Source organism: Bufo gargarizans, chromosome 6, assembly GCF_014858855.1.
Source record: "Bufo gargarizans isolate SCDJY-AF-19 chromosome 6, ASM1485885v1, whole genome shotgun sequence".
Classification (NCBI taxonomy): domain Eukaryota; kingdom Metazoa; phylum Chordata; class Amphibia; order Anura; family Bufonidae; genus Bufo; species Bufo gargarizans.
Genome location: NC_058085.1, coordinates 52805467 through 52821041, shown reverse-complemented (window position 1 = coordinate 52821041; position 15575 = coordinate 52805467). Strand labels below are relative to the sequence as shown.

General features: G+C 45.3%; 1 protein-coding gene across 5 annotated transcripts in view; it reads left to right on the top strand.

Moving 5' to 3' along the window:
* The window catches only part of BAIAP2 (BAR/IMD domain containing adaptor protein 2), a 143571-nt gene that overhangs the window by 50766 nt on the left and 77230 nt on the right, over positions 1-15575 (top strand). For all 5 annotated transcript variants that reach the window (XM_044296294.1, XM_044296297.1, XM_044296296.1 and 2 more), the window contains exon 2: positions 1628-1703. In XM_044296294.1, coding sequence (XP_044152229.1) covers positions 1628-1703 — 76 coding nt within the window. The remainder of the gene's footprint in view (positions 1-1627; positions 1704-15575) is intronic.

Below are 15575 nucleotides of genomic sequence, written 5' to 3'. Positions count from 1 at the left end.
GCATGCTTTGTTTGGCCCGGTGTGCCTGTGTTTTCAATGCAGAGAAAGGAGAAAGCCACTGCTTGAGGTGTGGTTACTAGCTCTAATTAAGGAGACCAGCTGTATGTGAAGACTTCTTGACAATGGTCCATGGGAAAATAATGTGCAAAGAGGTATCCACCAGAGAGAACCTTTTGAAATTGACTCCCTATGAGTCAGTCTGCTTTTTAACAAAGCTTGGGACATGGCAAGGGAATATAGGCAAGCCAAATATCTATCATCATCAGTACGGAGTGGGAATTTGGTTGGCTGAGTGAGAACAAAAGGCTTATCACCCTCAGCATCATTGGTCGGGGGAGAGTCAGAGCGCTGTTGGCCAGTCCCGCCAAATAAAGGCAGGTTTGGCTGATAGTGGCCTAATGTGTAAGGGGGGTCGTAGGACTTTTTCTCAGTGTCCTGCTTTAAACAATGATACTTTGGGGTGGAAATCTTACAATTTCTACATTCTGGGAAATCTCAATAAGAACGCGCACAAGGTGGAATTAATTTTTTTTTCCTCGCCGCCGAGTTATTCAGCCTTTTATCTTGGTATTACGTTCTGCTGCTCTTCTACATGACTGTACTGATTTCACAGTAAATGTTCCTTCGCTCCTTCCCATGGGCGTTGTAGTCTTATCAAATATATTCTTTCGTTCTGCTGTTATTGCCGCTAGCACCGACATGAAGAAAATCTGTTCTGTGCAGAGACAATGGACGTTTTGTTAAACCCACAGACCTCCTTGGTAAACTAAAAAAAAATAAAAAATTTAATAGGGAATTCTAATATTAAAGTAGTCATTTTATTTATTTATTTTGGTTCGTTCTGATGTCCTGTTCAGCCAGTTCTTGGTTATCAATTTTCAGGACTTAGAGTGACAGCCAATATGGCCGCCATTAGTTTCCGATCATTTCCCAAATATTGATATGCTTTTTTGCTTTTGTATCACTCGGAAGCAGCATACTCCCCCCTCCCCAAAACTCTCAAGGAGACTATCGAAGAACCCCTCTATTCAACTATTAAATTTAATGCATGTACAGAAGGCTCTTTGTATCATTTCATTGACTTTTTGAAATAGACATGCACTTAAAAAGGAGCTGTCTTCTCTCCTGACATGTCTGATTTAGTAACTATTTGCATTCCCCATGTAATAACCATTCTGGAGCATCTATTCTTATGACTCTATGATGTAATATTTTCCTATTATTCCTGCTAGAAGGTATGGATGAATTGCTAATAGTTTGCAGTGAAGGTCCAGCTGGGTATTACCAGTTGAGGGTGTGTCCCTGCACAGGCTGACACTGGCAGCACTGATTGGATAGTGTCATGCTGTAAAGAGACACGCCCCAACTGGTAGCATCCATCTGGTCTTTCTTTGTAAGCCTCCAGCAATTCGCTCATAATTCTAGTAGGAATATTAAAGGAATGGCACAACATAGTCCTAAGAATAGATGCTTCAGAATTCTTGTTACATGGGGAATGCAAGTAGTAATTAAAACAGACATGTCAGGAGAGGGGACAGGTTCTCTTTAAGGAGTATGTTATCAGTGGCTATATCTGTGAACGCTACTCATGTCTGTCTTCTTTTTTTTTTTTTTTTTTGTATTTCAGACTATTATGGAACAATTTAACCCTTGCCTTAGGAATTTCATTGCCATGGGGAAGAACTACGAGAAAGCCTTGGCAAGTAAGTATTGAAAAAACCCTCTGTCTCTTAGGCCCCTTTCCCATGAGCGAGTATTCCATCCGGATGCAATGCGTAATGTGACCGCATTGTGTCCGCACGGAATCCAGACCCATTAATTTCACTGGGGCTGTGTACATGTGCGTTGGTTTTTCCGCATCACTTGTGCGTTGCGTAAAAAAAAAATCGCAGCATGTTCTATATTGTCATTTTTCACGCAATGCTTGCCCCATAGAAGTGAATGGAGCTGCGTTAATATCACGTCTCATCCGCAAGCAAGTGCGAATGTGATGCGTTTTTCACGGATGGTTTCTAAGAGATGTTTGTATACCTCCAGTTTTTAATCACTCGTGTGCAAAACGCATTAAATCGCATTGCACCCGCACAATAAAAACTGAAGTGATCGCAGACAAAACTGAATGACTTTGTGAAATCGCACATTTTTCACTGAACGCATTCGCAATGCATCCGGACCTAATCTGCACACGCTCGTCTGCCAGGGGCCTTAGCAAAACTAGTTTTCTTACCATTTTTAATATTTTCTGGTGTTTACTATTTGGAAACAATCAGCAATCAGGCTGTAGACTGATCTTATTATGGTTTTATTTTTATTCCATGGCCTGTGTGTGTGTCTGTACATATATATGTGTGTGTGTGTGTGTATGTATATGTATGTATGTATGTGTGTGTGTATATATGTATATATATATATATATATATATATATATATATATATATATATATATATATATTAGGGCTGCAACGATTAATCGATGTAATCGATTATATTCAATAACTGGATTCGTTGTCGACGAATCCAGTTATCGAATAATCGCCGATTCGTTGCTATGCGGGCGGGCGGTCGCTGCATCTTTATTTTACCTTTTTACAATGACGCTCCTGTAACAGCCAGGCAGAGCGGACGGCGGCGTAACGTCACTCACTCACGTGACACGCCTGCTCCGCCTCCTTCATTCATGAGGTGGGCGGAGCAGGTGCGTCACGTGAGTGAGTGACGTTACGCCGCCGTCCGCTCTGCCTGGCTGTTACAGGAGCGTCATTGTAAAAAGGTAAAATAAAGATGCAGACGTGATTAGTCCGACTTATAAGCATCGGGGCCGGGGCTGTTATGGGGAGGGGGGAGGATCTGTCTATGGCACTGCTATGGGGAGGGGGGTCTGTGTATAGCACTGCTATGGGGAGGGGGGATGATCTGTCTATGGCACTGCTATGGGGAGGGGGGATGATCTGTCTATGGCACTGCTATGGGGAGGGGGGGGGTCTGTGTATAGCACTGCTATGGGGAGGAGGGGGGGTCTGTGTATGGCACTGCTATGGGGAGGAGTGGGGGTCTGTGTATGGCACTGCTATAGGAAGGGGGATCTGTGCACTGTTATGCCCATAACAGTGCACATATCCCCCTCTCCATAACAGCGCCACCCACAGATCCCCCTCCATAACTGCGCCACCCACAGATCCCTCTCCATAACAGCGCCATCCACAGATCCCCCTCTCCATAACAGCGCCACCCACAGATCCCCCTCTCCATAACTGCGCCGCCCACAGATCCCCCTCTCCATAACTGCGCCGCCCACAGATCCCCCCTCTCCATAACTGCGCCGCCCACAGATCCCCCTCTCCATAACTGCGCCGCCCACAGATCCCCCTCTCCATAACTGCGCCGCCCACAGATCCCCCTCTCCATAACTGCGCCGCCCACAGATCCCCCTCTCCATAACTGCGCCGCCCACAGATCCCCCTCTCCCTAACTGCGCCGCCCACAGATCCCCCTCTCCCTAACTGCGCCGCCCACAGATCCCCCTCTCCCTAACTGCGCCGCCCACAGATCCCCCTCTCCCTAACTGCGCCGCCCACAGATCCCCCTCTCCCTAACTGCGCCGCCCACAGATCCCCCTCTCCCTAACTGCGCCGCCCACAGATCCCCCTCTCCCTAACTGCGCCGCCCACAGATCCCCCTCTCCCTAACTGCGCCGCCCACAGATCCCCCTCTCCCTAACTGCGCCGCCCACAGATCCCCCTCTCCCTAACTGCGCCGCCCACAGATCCCCCTCTCCCTAACTGCGCCGCCCACAGATCCCCCTCTCCCTAACTGCGCCGCCCACAGATCCCCCTCTCCCTAACTGCGCCGCCCACAGATCCTCCTCTCCCTAACTACGCCGTCCACAGATCCCCCTCTCCATAACTGCGCCGTCCACAGATCCCCCTCTCCATAACTGCGCCGTCCACAGATCCCCCATAATAGTGTCGTCCACAGATCCCCCATAATAGTGTCGTCCACAATTTGTTTTAATATGGCCTTTGAACATATTTTTTCAAGTAAGATCATATAAACCTCTCTGTTTTGTAATTTTGTCGTTTTTGTCGATTAATCGTAGAAATTAATCGGCAACTAATCGATTATTCAAATAATCGTTAGCTGCAGCCCTAATATATATTTATATATATATATACACACACGCCATAATATATTCATTATTGCACAAACATTAAAGGTGTTCTGCACTTTCATTTAACTGATGATCATCAGCATCTGATCGGTGGGGGTCCGACACCCGGGACCCTCACCGATCAGCTGTTTGAGAAGGCAGACAAACAGAAATGACCCAGGGTATCCCCAAGGCGGGTAGGAGACAGTGCCCACCCTGAATAGCCACAGGGGATACACCTAAAGTGTAACTCTGTAAAAGCTCCCGAGTGAAATAGCAGAAACAAATGAAAAGAGAGCTCATATTACCAAAAATATAAATTTTATTACAATAAGTTAAAAGAATTTTTCAGAAAAAAAGGGGAGAAGGGTAAATTAATACATAAGATGCCATGAAACAAGGTGATGGGAGCGGAGAAAAAAAAAAACCCCTGACGAAGGCACGCCGAAACGCGCGTTGGGGTAGCGCCACCCTGGGTTTCTTTGCACACGGTTATTTCATGTAAGTTCTGGTCCTCCATTGCCCCCCGCTGATTGTGTGGTCAATTCCAGTCCACCGGCACTTTGCCTTGTCTGATACAATTTCCATCTTTACATGTTTGTACCTACTTTTTAGTGGGGGTGCATGAGTTGACCGTGCTTTACCTGATATTGTATGATTCTATCTTTCCATTTACTTTTTGCATGGACTGGGCACTGTACCCAAGATCGCTTATTTCCATGTCAGATATTATCTACATTATATCTCTTTATTTGTCTCAACCGTGTGCTCTTTCCTCCCAGGGTGGTGCTGTTTTTTCTCCGCTCCCATCACCTTGTTTCACGGCATCTTATGTATTAATTTACCCTTCTCCCCTTTTTTTCTGAAAAATTCTTTTAACTTATTGTAATAAAATTTATATTTTTGGTAATATGAGCTCTCTTTTCATTTGTTTCTGCTGTTTGAGAAGGCAGCAGCGCTTCATCAGCGCCGCGGCCTTCTCACTGTTTACTGCAGGCCCAGTGACGTCACGACTAGTATCAACTGGCGTGGGCGGGGCTAAGCTCTGTTCACTTGAACAGAGCTTAGCCGCGCCCACGCTAGTTGATACTAGTCGTGACGTCAGTGGGTGGGCGGTAAACAGCGAGAAGGCCGCGGCGCTGCAAGAGCGCCGCTGCCTTCTCAAACAGCTGATCGGCGAGGGTCCCGGGTGTCGGACTCCCACCAATAAGATGCTGATGATCTATCCAGAGGATAGATCATCAGTTAAATGAAAGTGCAGAACACCTTTAATATCAGATTAATGCATAATATTGTGTATTGGAGATTGCTGAAAAGGGGGGGTTAATAAAGGGGTGTTCCATCTTGAATACGTATGTCACATCCTATGGTACAATCACCAGGGGCCCCTGCCAGTCGTCAGAACAAAACCAATGATAAACCACAGTACCAGTATCTGGAAAATCCCTTCAATATAGGTTTACGTTAAAACCAATTAAAGGACACTTTTTTTATGCTCTCTAAATGCTAAATGGGGACTATTAAACGGAGTGTAAGATCAGTCAACAGCAGTGTGATGACAGTTTTCAAATGGAAACTTAATAACATAAAAATAAAATCTGGATAGATCACATCGCTTGTGGGTTGTGTTAAAGTTGAAGGCGCCGGTTTCAGTCCTGGTTCGTTTTGCATCTTACTCATTCATTCCATATGTTGTAGTGTTTACAGCAAGGCGTGTAATACTAGCACAGGCTCCTACAAATGTCCGTGCCTCATGCCTCACCCAGCCGCTCCTGATGCTGTTGATAAGGATTATGTCGAGCTGGCTTATTGGAGTCTTTAGTGCTGTTTAGATTAGCCCTTATGAAGCTGAACGGCCCTTTGTACATAATACAGTCACCTGCCCTGACGACCCGACTGATATCGGCTCCAGTGTAGCCTACGTTGGAAAAGGTGGAGGTGTTTATTGCATTGCTCTGGCAGTTCTGTAAAGCCATATCTGTATAACCTAATAGGTTTAGTTCCTTTATAAATGTATTTCTTTATTATTATTTTTGAAAAATCTGATTACTATAGCCATTGGAGAAAGAAACTAATTAAGAATGATCTTGATGGCCCTTGTGCTGACCACAGTCAGAAATTAGAGGCATTTTTCCAACTAAACACAAGTAGTTTGCAGCAGTGATCCCTGTTGGTCTGAGATTAGCCAAGTGCCCGTTTTGTGGCATTTACTATGTGTTGAGACGAGAGCCAGAAGGAGAACACAGCAAGCAATGGTGGAGGGGAGTATATCTCTTTATGTTTTAAGCCAGTCTGACCCCTGCGTCCAACAATTTTTGTTTAGCTGGAAAAACCCTTTAAGCCTTACAGCCGTGATATACTGTAATTCAATTCTCCATCTCAACCTGCTTTATTAATCAGATTTTTTATTAATAATTTTAATTTATTATTTAGAGTGAGAATCTCTTTAATATACAGTCCCTGGGATAATTGTGCAGAGTTGCATCCCTAGTGCAAGGACTCAAAAAGGTATTCCCATCTCCGATACATATGCCATATCCACAGGGCACCCCCCACCCTTTCAGTAGGTGATGCATCCTCTGTTTCCTGTTTGTGTTTGGGCGTAGCTGACGCCTACCGGGCTCCGATTCAAGTATTTTTACATATGTACTGTACATGGCACTGTAACCTACACCCAGGGTCATAATAAAACCTATTGTTTCACATCACGCTCTGTATTGGAGAGCTACACCTAAAAATAAATGTTGCCATGTTGATATCCCGGGTACAGCCTGATCTGCCGCCTCTTCCCCTGTGAGGGCGCTCAATGCTGTAATCATGTAAAAGGTCATGTACAAACCCAGATGACCACAATGCAGGCCGAGATAATCCCTCCTCAAGCCCTTCGGCCTATGATTAATCCTTCGCCGGTCTCCTGCTACAGTTTTTTTTTGTGTGTGTGTTTTGTTGCCATGGAAACAGGCTAAACGATGACTTGTGTGCCTTCTCATGCAGGGCACTTGGGTGTCGCTCAGCTGCCAGCGTGCAACTTTTCTCTTTCCCGAGAGCTGTACCTGCAGTAGTATCAGATCTCACAAGTCGTATGTAGCCAACTGGGTGCACAAGGGCATGAACACTTTTGCAATTATTATTATGAGATATATATATATATATATATATATATATATTTTATTTTAATTTTTATTTATTTTTTTGCTTCAGTTTATATGAAATAAAGCAATTTTTGCAAACGGCCTTGGTGAAAAATATCCTGCCGTTTTTGTGTATACAGCTCCCATGCAGATCTGTGTTCCCATGGAAACTGACTACAAGCCAAAGGTGTACATCCCCTTTAAAGCATACCTGGTGGCTTTTTAAGACCCTCCCTATTTGCTCTAGTTGGTTATAATTTCTACCTTTATGGTATACAAAGTCTATGATGGCAAAAACCAAGAGGAGTCCCGCTGTTCTGGCCCTCTCCTTTGGATGGGGATAAATGTCATTAGTGGGGAAAACCCCTTTAAATGGGTTGTATGACCCCCCCCCCCCCTCTGGCTCTGGAAATGGCGCCCCTCTTTTCTATAAGTTCGGTCTTGTATTGCAGCTCAGTCCCATTTACTTAAAGCAGAGATCAGCAACCTTCAGCACTCCAGCTGCTGTGAAACTACAACTCCCAGCATGCTAACTTATTTGGTCGTTCTTGTAACTCCCACAGAAGTGAAAGGAGGATTCTGGGAGTTGTGGTTTCAGAACAGCTGGAGTGTCGGAGGTTGCTGATCCCTGAGTTGGGGTGCTTTCACACAAGCTTCGTTCGGATCCGGCAAACTATATGCAAACGGAAATAGGTTATTCCGGATGATACGGATGCGGCAAAAACCTATCTGGTATTGAATCATTTAATTTACAGAGCATGCCCACAACTTTGAAGATGATGTTGTTTGTTTTTTTGTTTTTTGTTTTTTTTATTCTGAAGCAAACAACAAATAGGACAAAATACCAGAAAAAGTCAATGTGCATAACTATTCACCCCCCTAAAGTCAGTACTTTGTAGAGCCGCCTAGTGCGGCAATCACTGCTCCAAGTCGCTTTGGATAAGTCTCTATGAGCAGTTGCCACATCTTACCACTGGGACTTTTGCCCATTCCTCCTTGCAGAACTGCTCCAGCTCCTTCAGGTTGGATGTTTGCGCTTGTTAACAGCAATCTTTAAGTCTGACCACAGATTTTCTATTGGATTGAGATCTGGGCTGTGACTCGGCCATTCCAACACCTTTACATGTCTCCCCTTAAACCACTCAAGTGTTCCTTTAGCCGTGTGTTTGGGGTCATTGTCCTACTGGAAGGTGAACCTCTGTCCTAGCCTCAGATCACGCACAGAGTGGGACAGGTTTTACTCAAGAATATCCCTGTATTGAGCACCATCCATCTTTCCCCCAGCATGATGCTGCCACCACCATGTCTCACTGTGGGGATGGTGTTCTTTGGGTGATGTGTTGTGATTCCGCCAGACATAGCGTTTTCTTTGGCCGAAAAGTAAAATTTTAATCTCGTCAGACCAGAGCCCCTTCCTCCATACATTTTGGGAGTCTCCCACATGCCTTTTCGCAAACTCACAACGTGCCTTATTGTTTTTAGCTGAAAGTAATGGCTTTCTTCTGGCCACTCCGCCATAAAGCCCAACTCTATGGAGCGTATGGCTTATTGTCGTCCTATGTACAGATCCTCCAGTCTCTGCTGTGGAACTCTGCAGCTCCTCCATGGTTACCTTAGGTCTCTGTGCTGCCTCTCTGATTAATGCCCTCCTTGCCCAGTCCGTGAGTTTTGGTGGGCGGCCATCTATTGGCAGGTTTGTTGTTGTGCCATGTTCTTTCCATTTGGTTATGATAGATTTGATGGTGCTCCTGGGGATCATCAAAGATTTAGATTTTTTTTTTTATAACCTAACCCTGACTTGTACTTCTCAACAACATTGTCCCTTACTTGTTTGGAGAGTTCCTTTGTCTTCATGGCAGTGTTTGGTTAGTGGTGCCTCTTGTTTAGATGTTGCAGCCTCTGGGGCCTTTCAAAAAAGGTATGTATGTGTAATGACAGACTATGTGCCGCTTATATCGTGCAGGCCTAGTGCAATCTATCGCCAAAGCAATCTTATCGCGATGATCGCCGATTCCGATTTGGCCGACCCAAAAATGCTGCGATTATTTTTCGCTTTATAAGACACACTGTGTGTCTCAAAGCGATGGTTGACTTTTTACGTGGCTGACACTGATGCATCGCCGGCCGCTATGCTGCACAGCGTGGCCGGCGATACATCAGTTACTGTGCGGGGAGGGGCTGGAGTCTTTGTATGTAAAGTCTTTCTTTACTGCTGAAACAACCGCTCTCCTATTGATAAACTCCAATTGATAAACTCCTATTGATAATCTCACCAGCCTCTGTACTCACTATGAATGCACTGCAGCGAGCGGGCTGGCCGGCGCATGACTAGTCAGGCGCGCTCCTGCTTCATCCAAAGGGTCCCCCATAACAGTGGGTCACCCAAAGGGTCCCCCATAACAGTGGGTCACCCAAAGGGTCCCCCATAACAGTGGGTCACCCAAAGGGTCCCCCATAACAGTGGGTCACCCAAAGGGTCCCCCATAACAGTGGGTCACCCAAAGGGTCCCCCATAACAGTGGGTCACCCAAAGGGTCCCCCATAACAGTGGGTCACCCAAAGGGTCCCCCATAACAGTGGGTCACCCAAAGGGTCCCCCATAACAGTGGGTCACCCAAAGGGTCCCCCATAACAGTGGGTCACCCAAAGGGTCCCCCATAACAGTGGGTCACCCAAAGGGTCCCCCATAACAGTGGGTCACCCAAAGGGTCCCCCATAACAGTGGGTCACCCAAAGGGTCCCCCATAACAGTGGGTCACCCAAAGGGTCCCCCATAACAGTGGGTCACCCAAAGGGTCCCCCATAACAGTGGGTCACCCAAAGGGTCCCCCATAACAGTGGGTCACCCAAAGGGTCCCCCATAACAGTGGGTCACCCAAAGGGTCCCCCATAACAGTGGGTCACCCAAAGGGTCCCCCATAACAGTGTCATCCCCAGACCACCATTAGTTCAAAATCCACCAAAAAAACACCTTCTGGTTCAAAATCCTTTATTTTAAATTTTTTTTTCCTCCTCAAAAACCTAGGTGCGTTTCATAAAGCAAAAAAAATACGGTACCTGGGTGACTGGTCACGGTAGGGGCTCCTGTGGTGGCGTCAGCGGCTCATACAGGAAAATCCAAGCAAATAGACCTCTAGCACAATTCTCTTAAAATATTGCATCGTTATCGCAATATTCTCATATCGTGCAGCCCTAGATTGCACACAGGTGACATTTCACTAATTGTGACTTCTGAAGGTAATTGGTTGCACCAGAGCTTTTTATGGGCTTCCTAACAAAGGGGGTGAATACATACGCACATGACAATTTTCTGTTTTCTATTTCTAAACCATAGTTTTATTTATATATTTTCCTCATTGCACTTCACCAACTTAGACTATTGTGTTCTGATCCATCACATAAAATTCAGATTAACAAAACATTGAACTTAAGGCTGTAATTTAACAAAATATGAAAAAAGTCAAGGGGGGGGGGGGGCAATACTTTTGCAAGGCACTGTATGTCAGTCACTAGTTACCGGTAATTATCACAAAAAATAATGGCGGGTATTAAAGGGGTATTTCAAGACTTTTTAATTGATGATTTGTCCTCTGGATTGGCCATCAGTATCTGATTGGTGAGAGTCCAATACCCTGGACCCCCACCGATCAGCTTTTGAGAAGGCCGCGAGCGCCGCAGCTTTTTGTAGGCCAGTGATGTCACATTCATTGTTTACATGGCCTAGAAGCAGCTCAGCCCCATTGAAGTGAATTGGGCTGAGCTGCAATACCAAGCATGGCCACTATACAATGTACGGTTCTATGTTTAGTGAGCAGGTAAAAGGCCGTGAGCGCCTGTGCCTTCTCAAACAGCTGATTGGTGGGGGTCCCCAACGATCAGATACTAATGACTTATCTAGAGGAGTGTTGGAAAGCCCCTTTAAGAAATTTACTGAAATAAATTAAAATAAATAAATCGCAGAACATGAGTGTCACTTGATCCTTTCAGACTAAGGGTCCATTCACACGGGTGAGTTTTCCGCGTGGGTGCAACACGTGAGGTGAACGCATTGCGCCCGCACTGAATACGGACCATTCACTTCAATAGGGCTGTTCAGATGAGCGGTGATTTTGCGTGAAAATCGCAGCATGTTCTATATTCTGCGTTTTTCATGCAACGCAGGCCCCATAGAAATGAATGGGTCTGCGTGAAAATCGCAAGCATCCACAAGGAAGTGCAGATGCGGTGCAATTTTCACATATGGTTGCTAAATGGGCATAAGCAACCCCCATTAAAGTCTATTTATTTTCCCTTTATAACATGGCTTACTAAAATGTGGCTTGAGGAGTTAAAAAAACTAACAAAAAAAAAAAACCTCACCTCATCCTGTTCACGCAGCCGGCATGTCTTTGCTTTTTCTTTCAGGAACTGCAAAAGGACCTTTGACGTCAGCGCAGGTCCTGCTGAATGATATAATTTTATCTTCATTCAGCAGGACCTGCGCTGACATCACCGGTGAGCGCCAATAAATCATCAAAGGTCCTTTTCAAGGTCCTGAAAGAAGACTATGCCGGCTGCGCGATCAAGTGGATGCGCTGTATTGGTTTTTTTTTGTTTTTTTTTAACCCCTCCAGCTCTATTTTACTATGCATTCTGTATTAAGAATGCTATTTTCCCTTATAACCATGTTATAAGGGAAAATAATTAAATCTACACAACACCGAACCCAAACCTGAACTTCAGTGAAGAAGTCCGGGTTCGGGTCTGGGTACCACATTCAGTTTTTTTTTTCTCCCGTGCGTGCAAAATGCATTGCACTCGCGTGGAAAAATCTCAACATCGTAATGCAATTGCAGTCAAAACTGACTGAAATTGCATGCCTACTCACGCGGGTTTCCCGCAAATCCAGGCGCCCATGTGAAAGAGGCCTAAGGCCACTTTCACACGAGCGTGATGAATTAGGTCCGGGTGCGTTCAGTGAAACTCGCACCATTTTGCTAACTCGGTCAGTTTTGTCTGCAATTGCGTTCAGTTTTTTCCGCGTGGGTGCAATGCACTTCGATGCATTTTTCACACTTGTGATTAAAAAACTGAAGGTTTACAAACAACATCTCTTAGCAACAATCAGTGAAAAACGCATCGCATCCGCACTTTCTTCCGGATACAATGCATTTTTCACTGAAGCACCATTCATTTCTATGGGGCCAGAGCTGCGTGAAAACTGCTGAATATAGAACATGCTGCGTTTTTTGTGCAACGCAGAACTGATGAGTGAAAAGAAATGCTCATGTACACAGACCCATTAAAATGAATGGGTCAGGATTCAGTGCAGGTGCTAGTTCACGTCACACATTGCACCCGCACAGATGATCAGTTACTTCAGCTTAAAGGGATTTCCTCGATAACATTTATCACAGGGTAGTTAATAAAAGCATTATTGCTGGAACCCAATGGGTCAGTAGAACTGGGGTCTATAAGCCCCCTGTGTGAAGGAGCAGTATACTCAACAGTCCCATAGACTGTGAATAGAGCTGTGGTCACACACACCACTGCTCTACGCGCATGGGACTCGAAGTCCATCTTCTGATCGGTGGGTGTTTCCCAACGAGCATACATTTATCACAGGGGCGTAGCTATAGGGGGTGCAGAGGTAGCAGTCGCTACCGGGCCCAGGAGACGGAGGGGGCCCAAAGACTCTTGTGCCACATAAGAAGACACAGGTATTATAGAAAGTCTATGCAAGTTACACCTCTGGCTGGACAGAAGGGGTTAGGTTAAGAATTTGGTATGAAGGAGGGGGGTGCAGTTTCAATTTTTGCCTCGTGCAGCACGAAGGTTTGAGGGAAGGGGGCCCCAAGCTGAACTCTTGCACCAGGGCCCATGAGCCTTTAGCTACACCCCTGATTTATCATCTGTTGGTAGCCTGAAATCTACCTCTTATCTCTGCATTAGCTTCTGCTTTGTCCTTCCCCCATACTTTACACTGTGCTTCTCTTCCTCAGATTTTTTTTATCCCCCCCCCCCCCCCCCCCCCCCATAATCCCATTCCCAACCTAAACTGAATAGGAAGGTGAGTTCCACACCTAGGCTGAGTGATGGGAAATAGAAGAAAAGGGTGCCCCGCTCCTATTTTAATAGCCTTTATGGCCAGGGCCCTCCAACATTGCTAGAGTTCTCGCGATTATGGGGTGGTGGCAACTTGGGAGATGTGCTGCAACCCTATTCAGTACTAAGGCTGCACAGTCATACAGTGATCCTTGGTTGTGCAGAGGGTGTCCTGGCCAAGATCTCCATGTAGCTCCAGCCTACAATTTTTGGCTTTTGTTTTAGGCGAGTCCTGTTGTCGACTTGTGAATAAATCCATAGTAGGTTTTGGTAGATTAAATCTGTTGATCTCGATAGAGCTGCATGTAATCATTATTTGGTTTACAGACACTGAATACACCCGTTGCACCCTGTGCTGTGTGTGTAAGACATTTTGTTCTTCGGAGGGAAATCTTGCAACACTTTCACTTAAAGAGATTTTCTGAGATTTTAATACTGATGACCTATTTTCTAGATAGAGTATCTGATTGGATAGGGTCCGATACCCGGGACCCCGGCTGATCAGCTGTTTGAAAAGTCACAGGTAGTCGCAGTAGCGTCACGGCCTTCTCGGAGCCTAGCCAAGGTCATGTGATGTCACGTACATCGGTCACATGGCCTAGGCACAGCTCAGCCCCATTGGAAGTAAATCAGGTTGAGCGCGATGCCAAGCAGAGTCGCTCTACAATATACGGCGCTGTGCTTGGTGACCCCGGAGAAGGCTGCGGCTCACAGGAGTGCCGGTGCCTTCTCAAACAGCTGATCGTCAGGGGTGTTGGACCCCCACCGATCAGATACTAATGACCTATCTACAGTATACGTCCATCAGTATTAAAAGCTCAGAAAGCCCTTTTAATATATTCTTAGGACTCCATTCACCTTACTGATGGCAAGAGTAGAGGTGAGTGAATTTCATGTTATGAAATTCGTTCACTCTTCATTTGGTGGTAAAAGCAGAAATTCTATGACGGAATGCATAACAGAATGGCTTTAGAGGCATTCTGTTATTCATTCCATCATAATAGAAGTCTATGGGCTGCATAACGGATCCGTCCTGTTTCCATTATGCGGGAGAGGACTCGATCCGTTTTGCAGCCCATAGAGGGATGGATCCGTTTTGCAGCCCATACGGTCATGTGCATGAGGCTTTAATGTGAGATCCACATGGTAGTATTAAATGTCCATGTGTTGCAATTTGTGGATTCTAAGTCGGGTTACTGATAAATTTGGAATAAAGCAGAGTCAATGGGTTCACTAGATCATCTGCACTAACATCCCAGTCTACCAGTTCTATTTCTAACAAAGTTGGAGAAGTTGGCTACGTCTTCCCGCCTTCCTCATGACGACCCATTAGTTACAGTGTGGCACAAAAGATATACAGTATTTCCGTTCTGCAGACCTACAAAAAAAATAGAACATGTCCTATTGTCCATTTTGCAGACAAGAATAGGCATTTCTTACAGAGGGCAGTAAAGATTCGCAAAATACGGCTGGTATCCGTGTTTTACGGACTCCAAAAATGGATATGGCTGTGTGCATGAGGCCTTAAAGGGATCCTATAGAAAGGAAGATCTATGGCACACCAAAGGATTCTTTCTCAAGTGATGCTTTAATACATATTAGAGCAATTACATCATTTTGTGTTTAATTTCCATCCAGAGCATATAACAGTATATGATGGGGCTATCAAAGAGTCCCAACGTTTCGGTCAATAATGACCTTTGTCAAGGGATCTGGCCCTTGAGGAGCGGGCTTATCTGGATCCTGAACCGAAAAATGATCAAGGGTATCAAAGTTAAACCAAGTGGTGATAGTCCACCATTTCCTCTATTTTTAGCTGGAGATCCCACATAGCTCGGACACTGATCTCTGTTCTACTTACAAAACGGACTAACCAGAAAGCACAAAGCAGCTGATGTCCCTCTCCTTTTCCCCAAACCCTAGTTTTACCCTGTGGTGACACCTTTTTGTTACAATAAAATCTTGTAACCTTGATGCACTTTCACTTCTTCTGGCTGCAGTTGTCACCGGGCTGGTTTTCCTCCCATGCCTTGTCCTGTAATAACTTCAAAAGCCAACTATTATGTGACATGGAAGCTACATAAATAGAGAAGGCTCAGGATCCTACATGTGTGATCATGATTTACTACCTTATCTGTTTGATGCAGATATTTCCTACAAAAACTGCTAGTGCTGGCCATAGGTACTAGAAAAAATTGTGATCCGGCAGACAA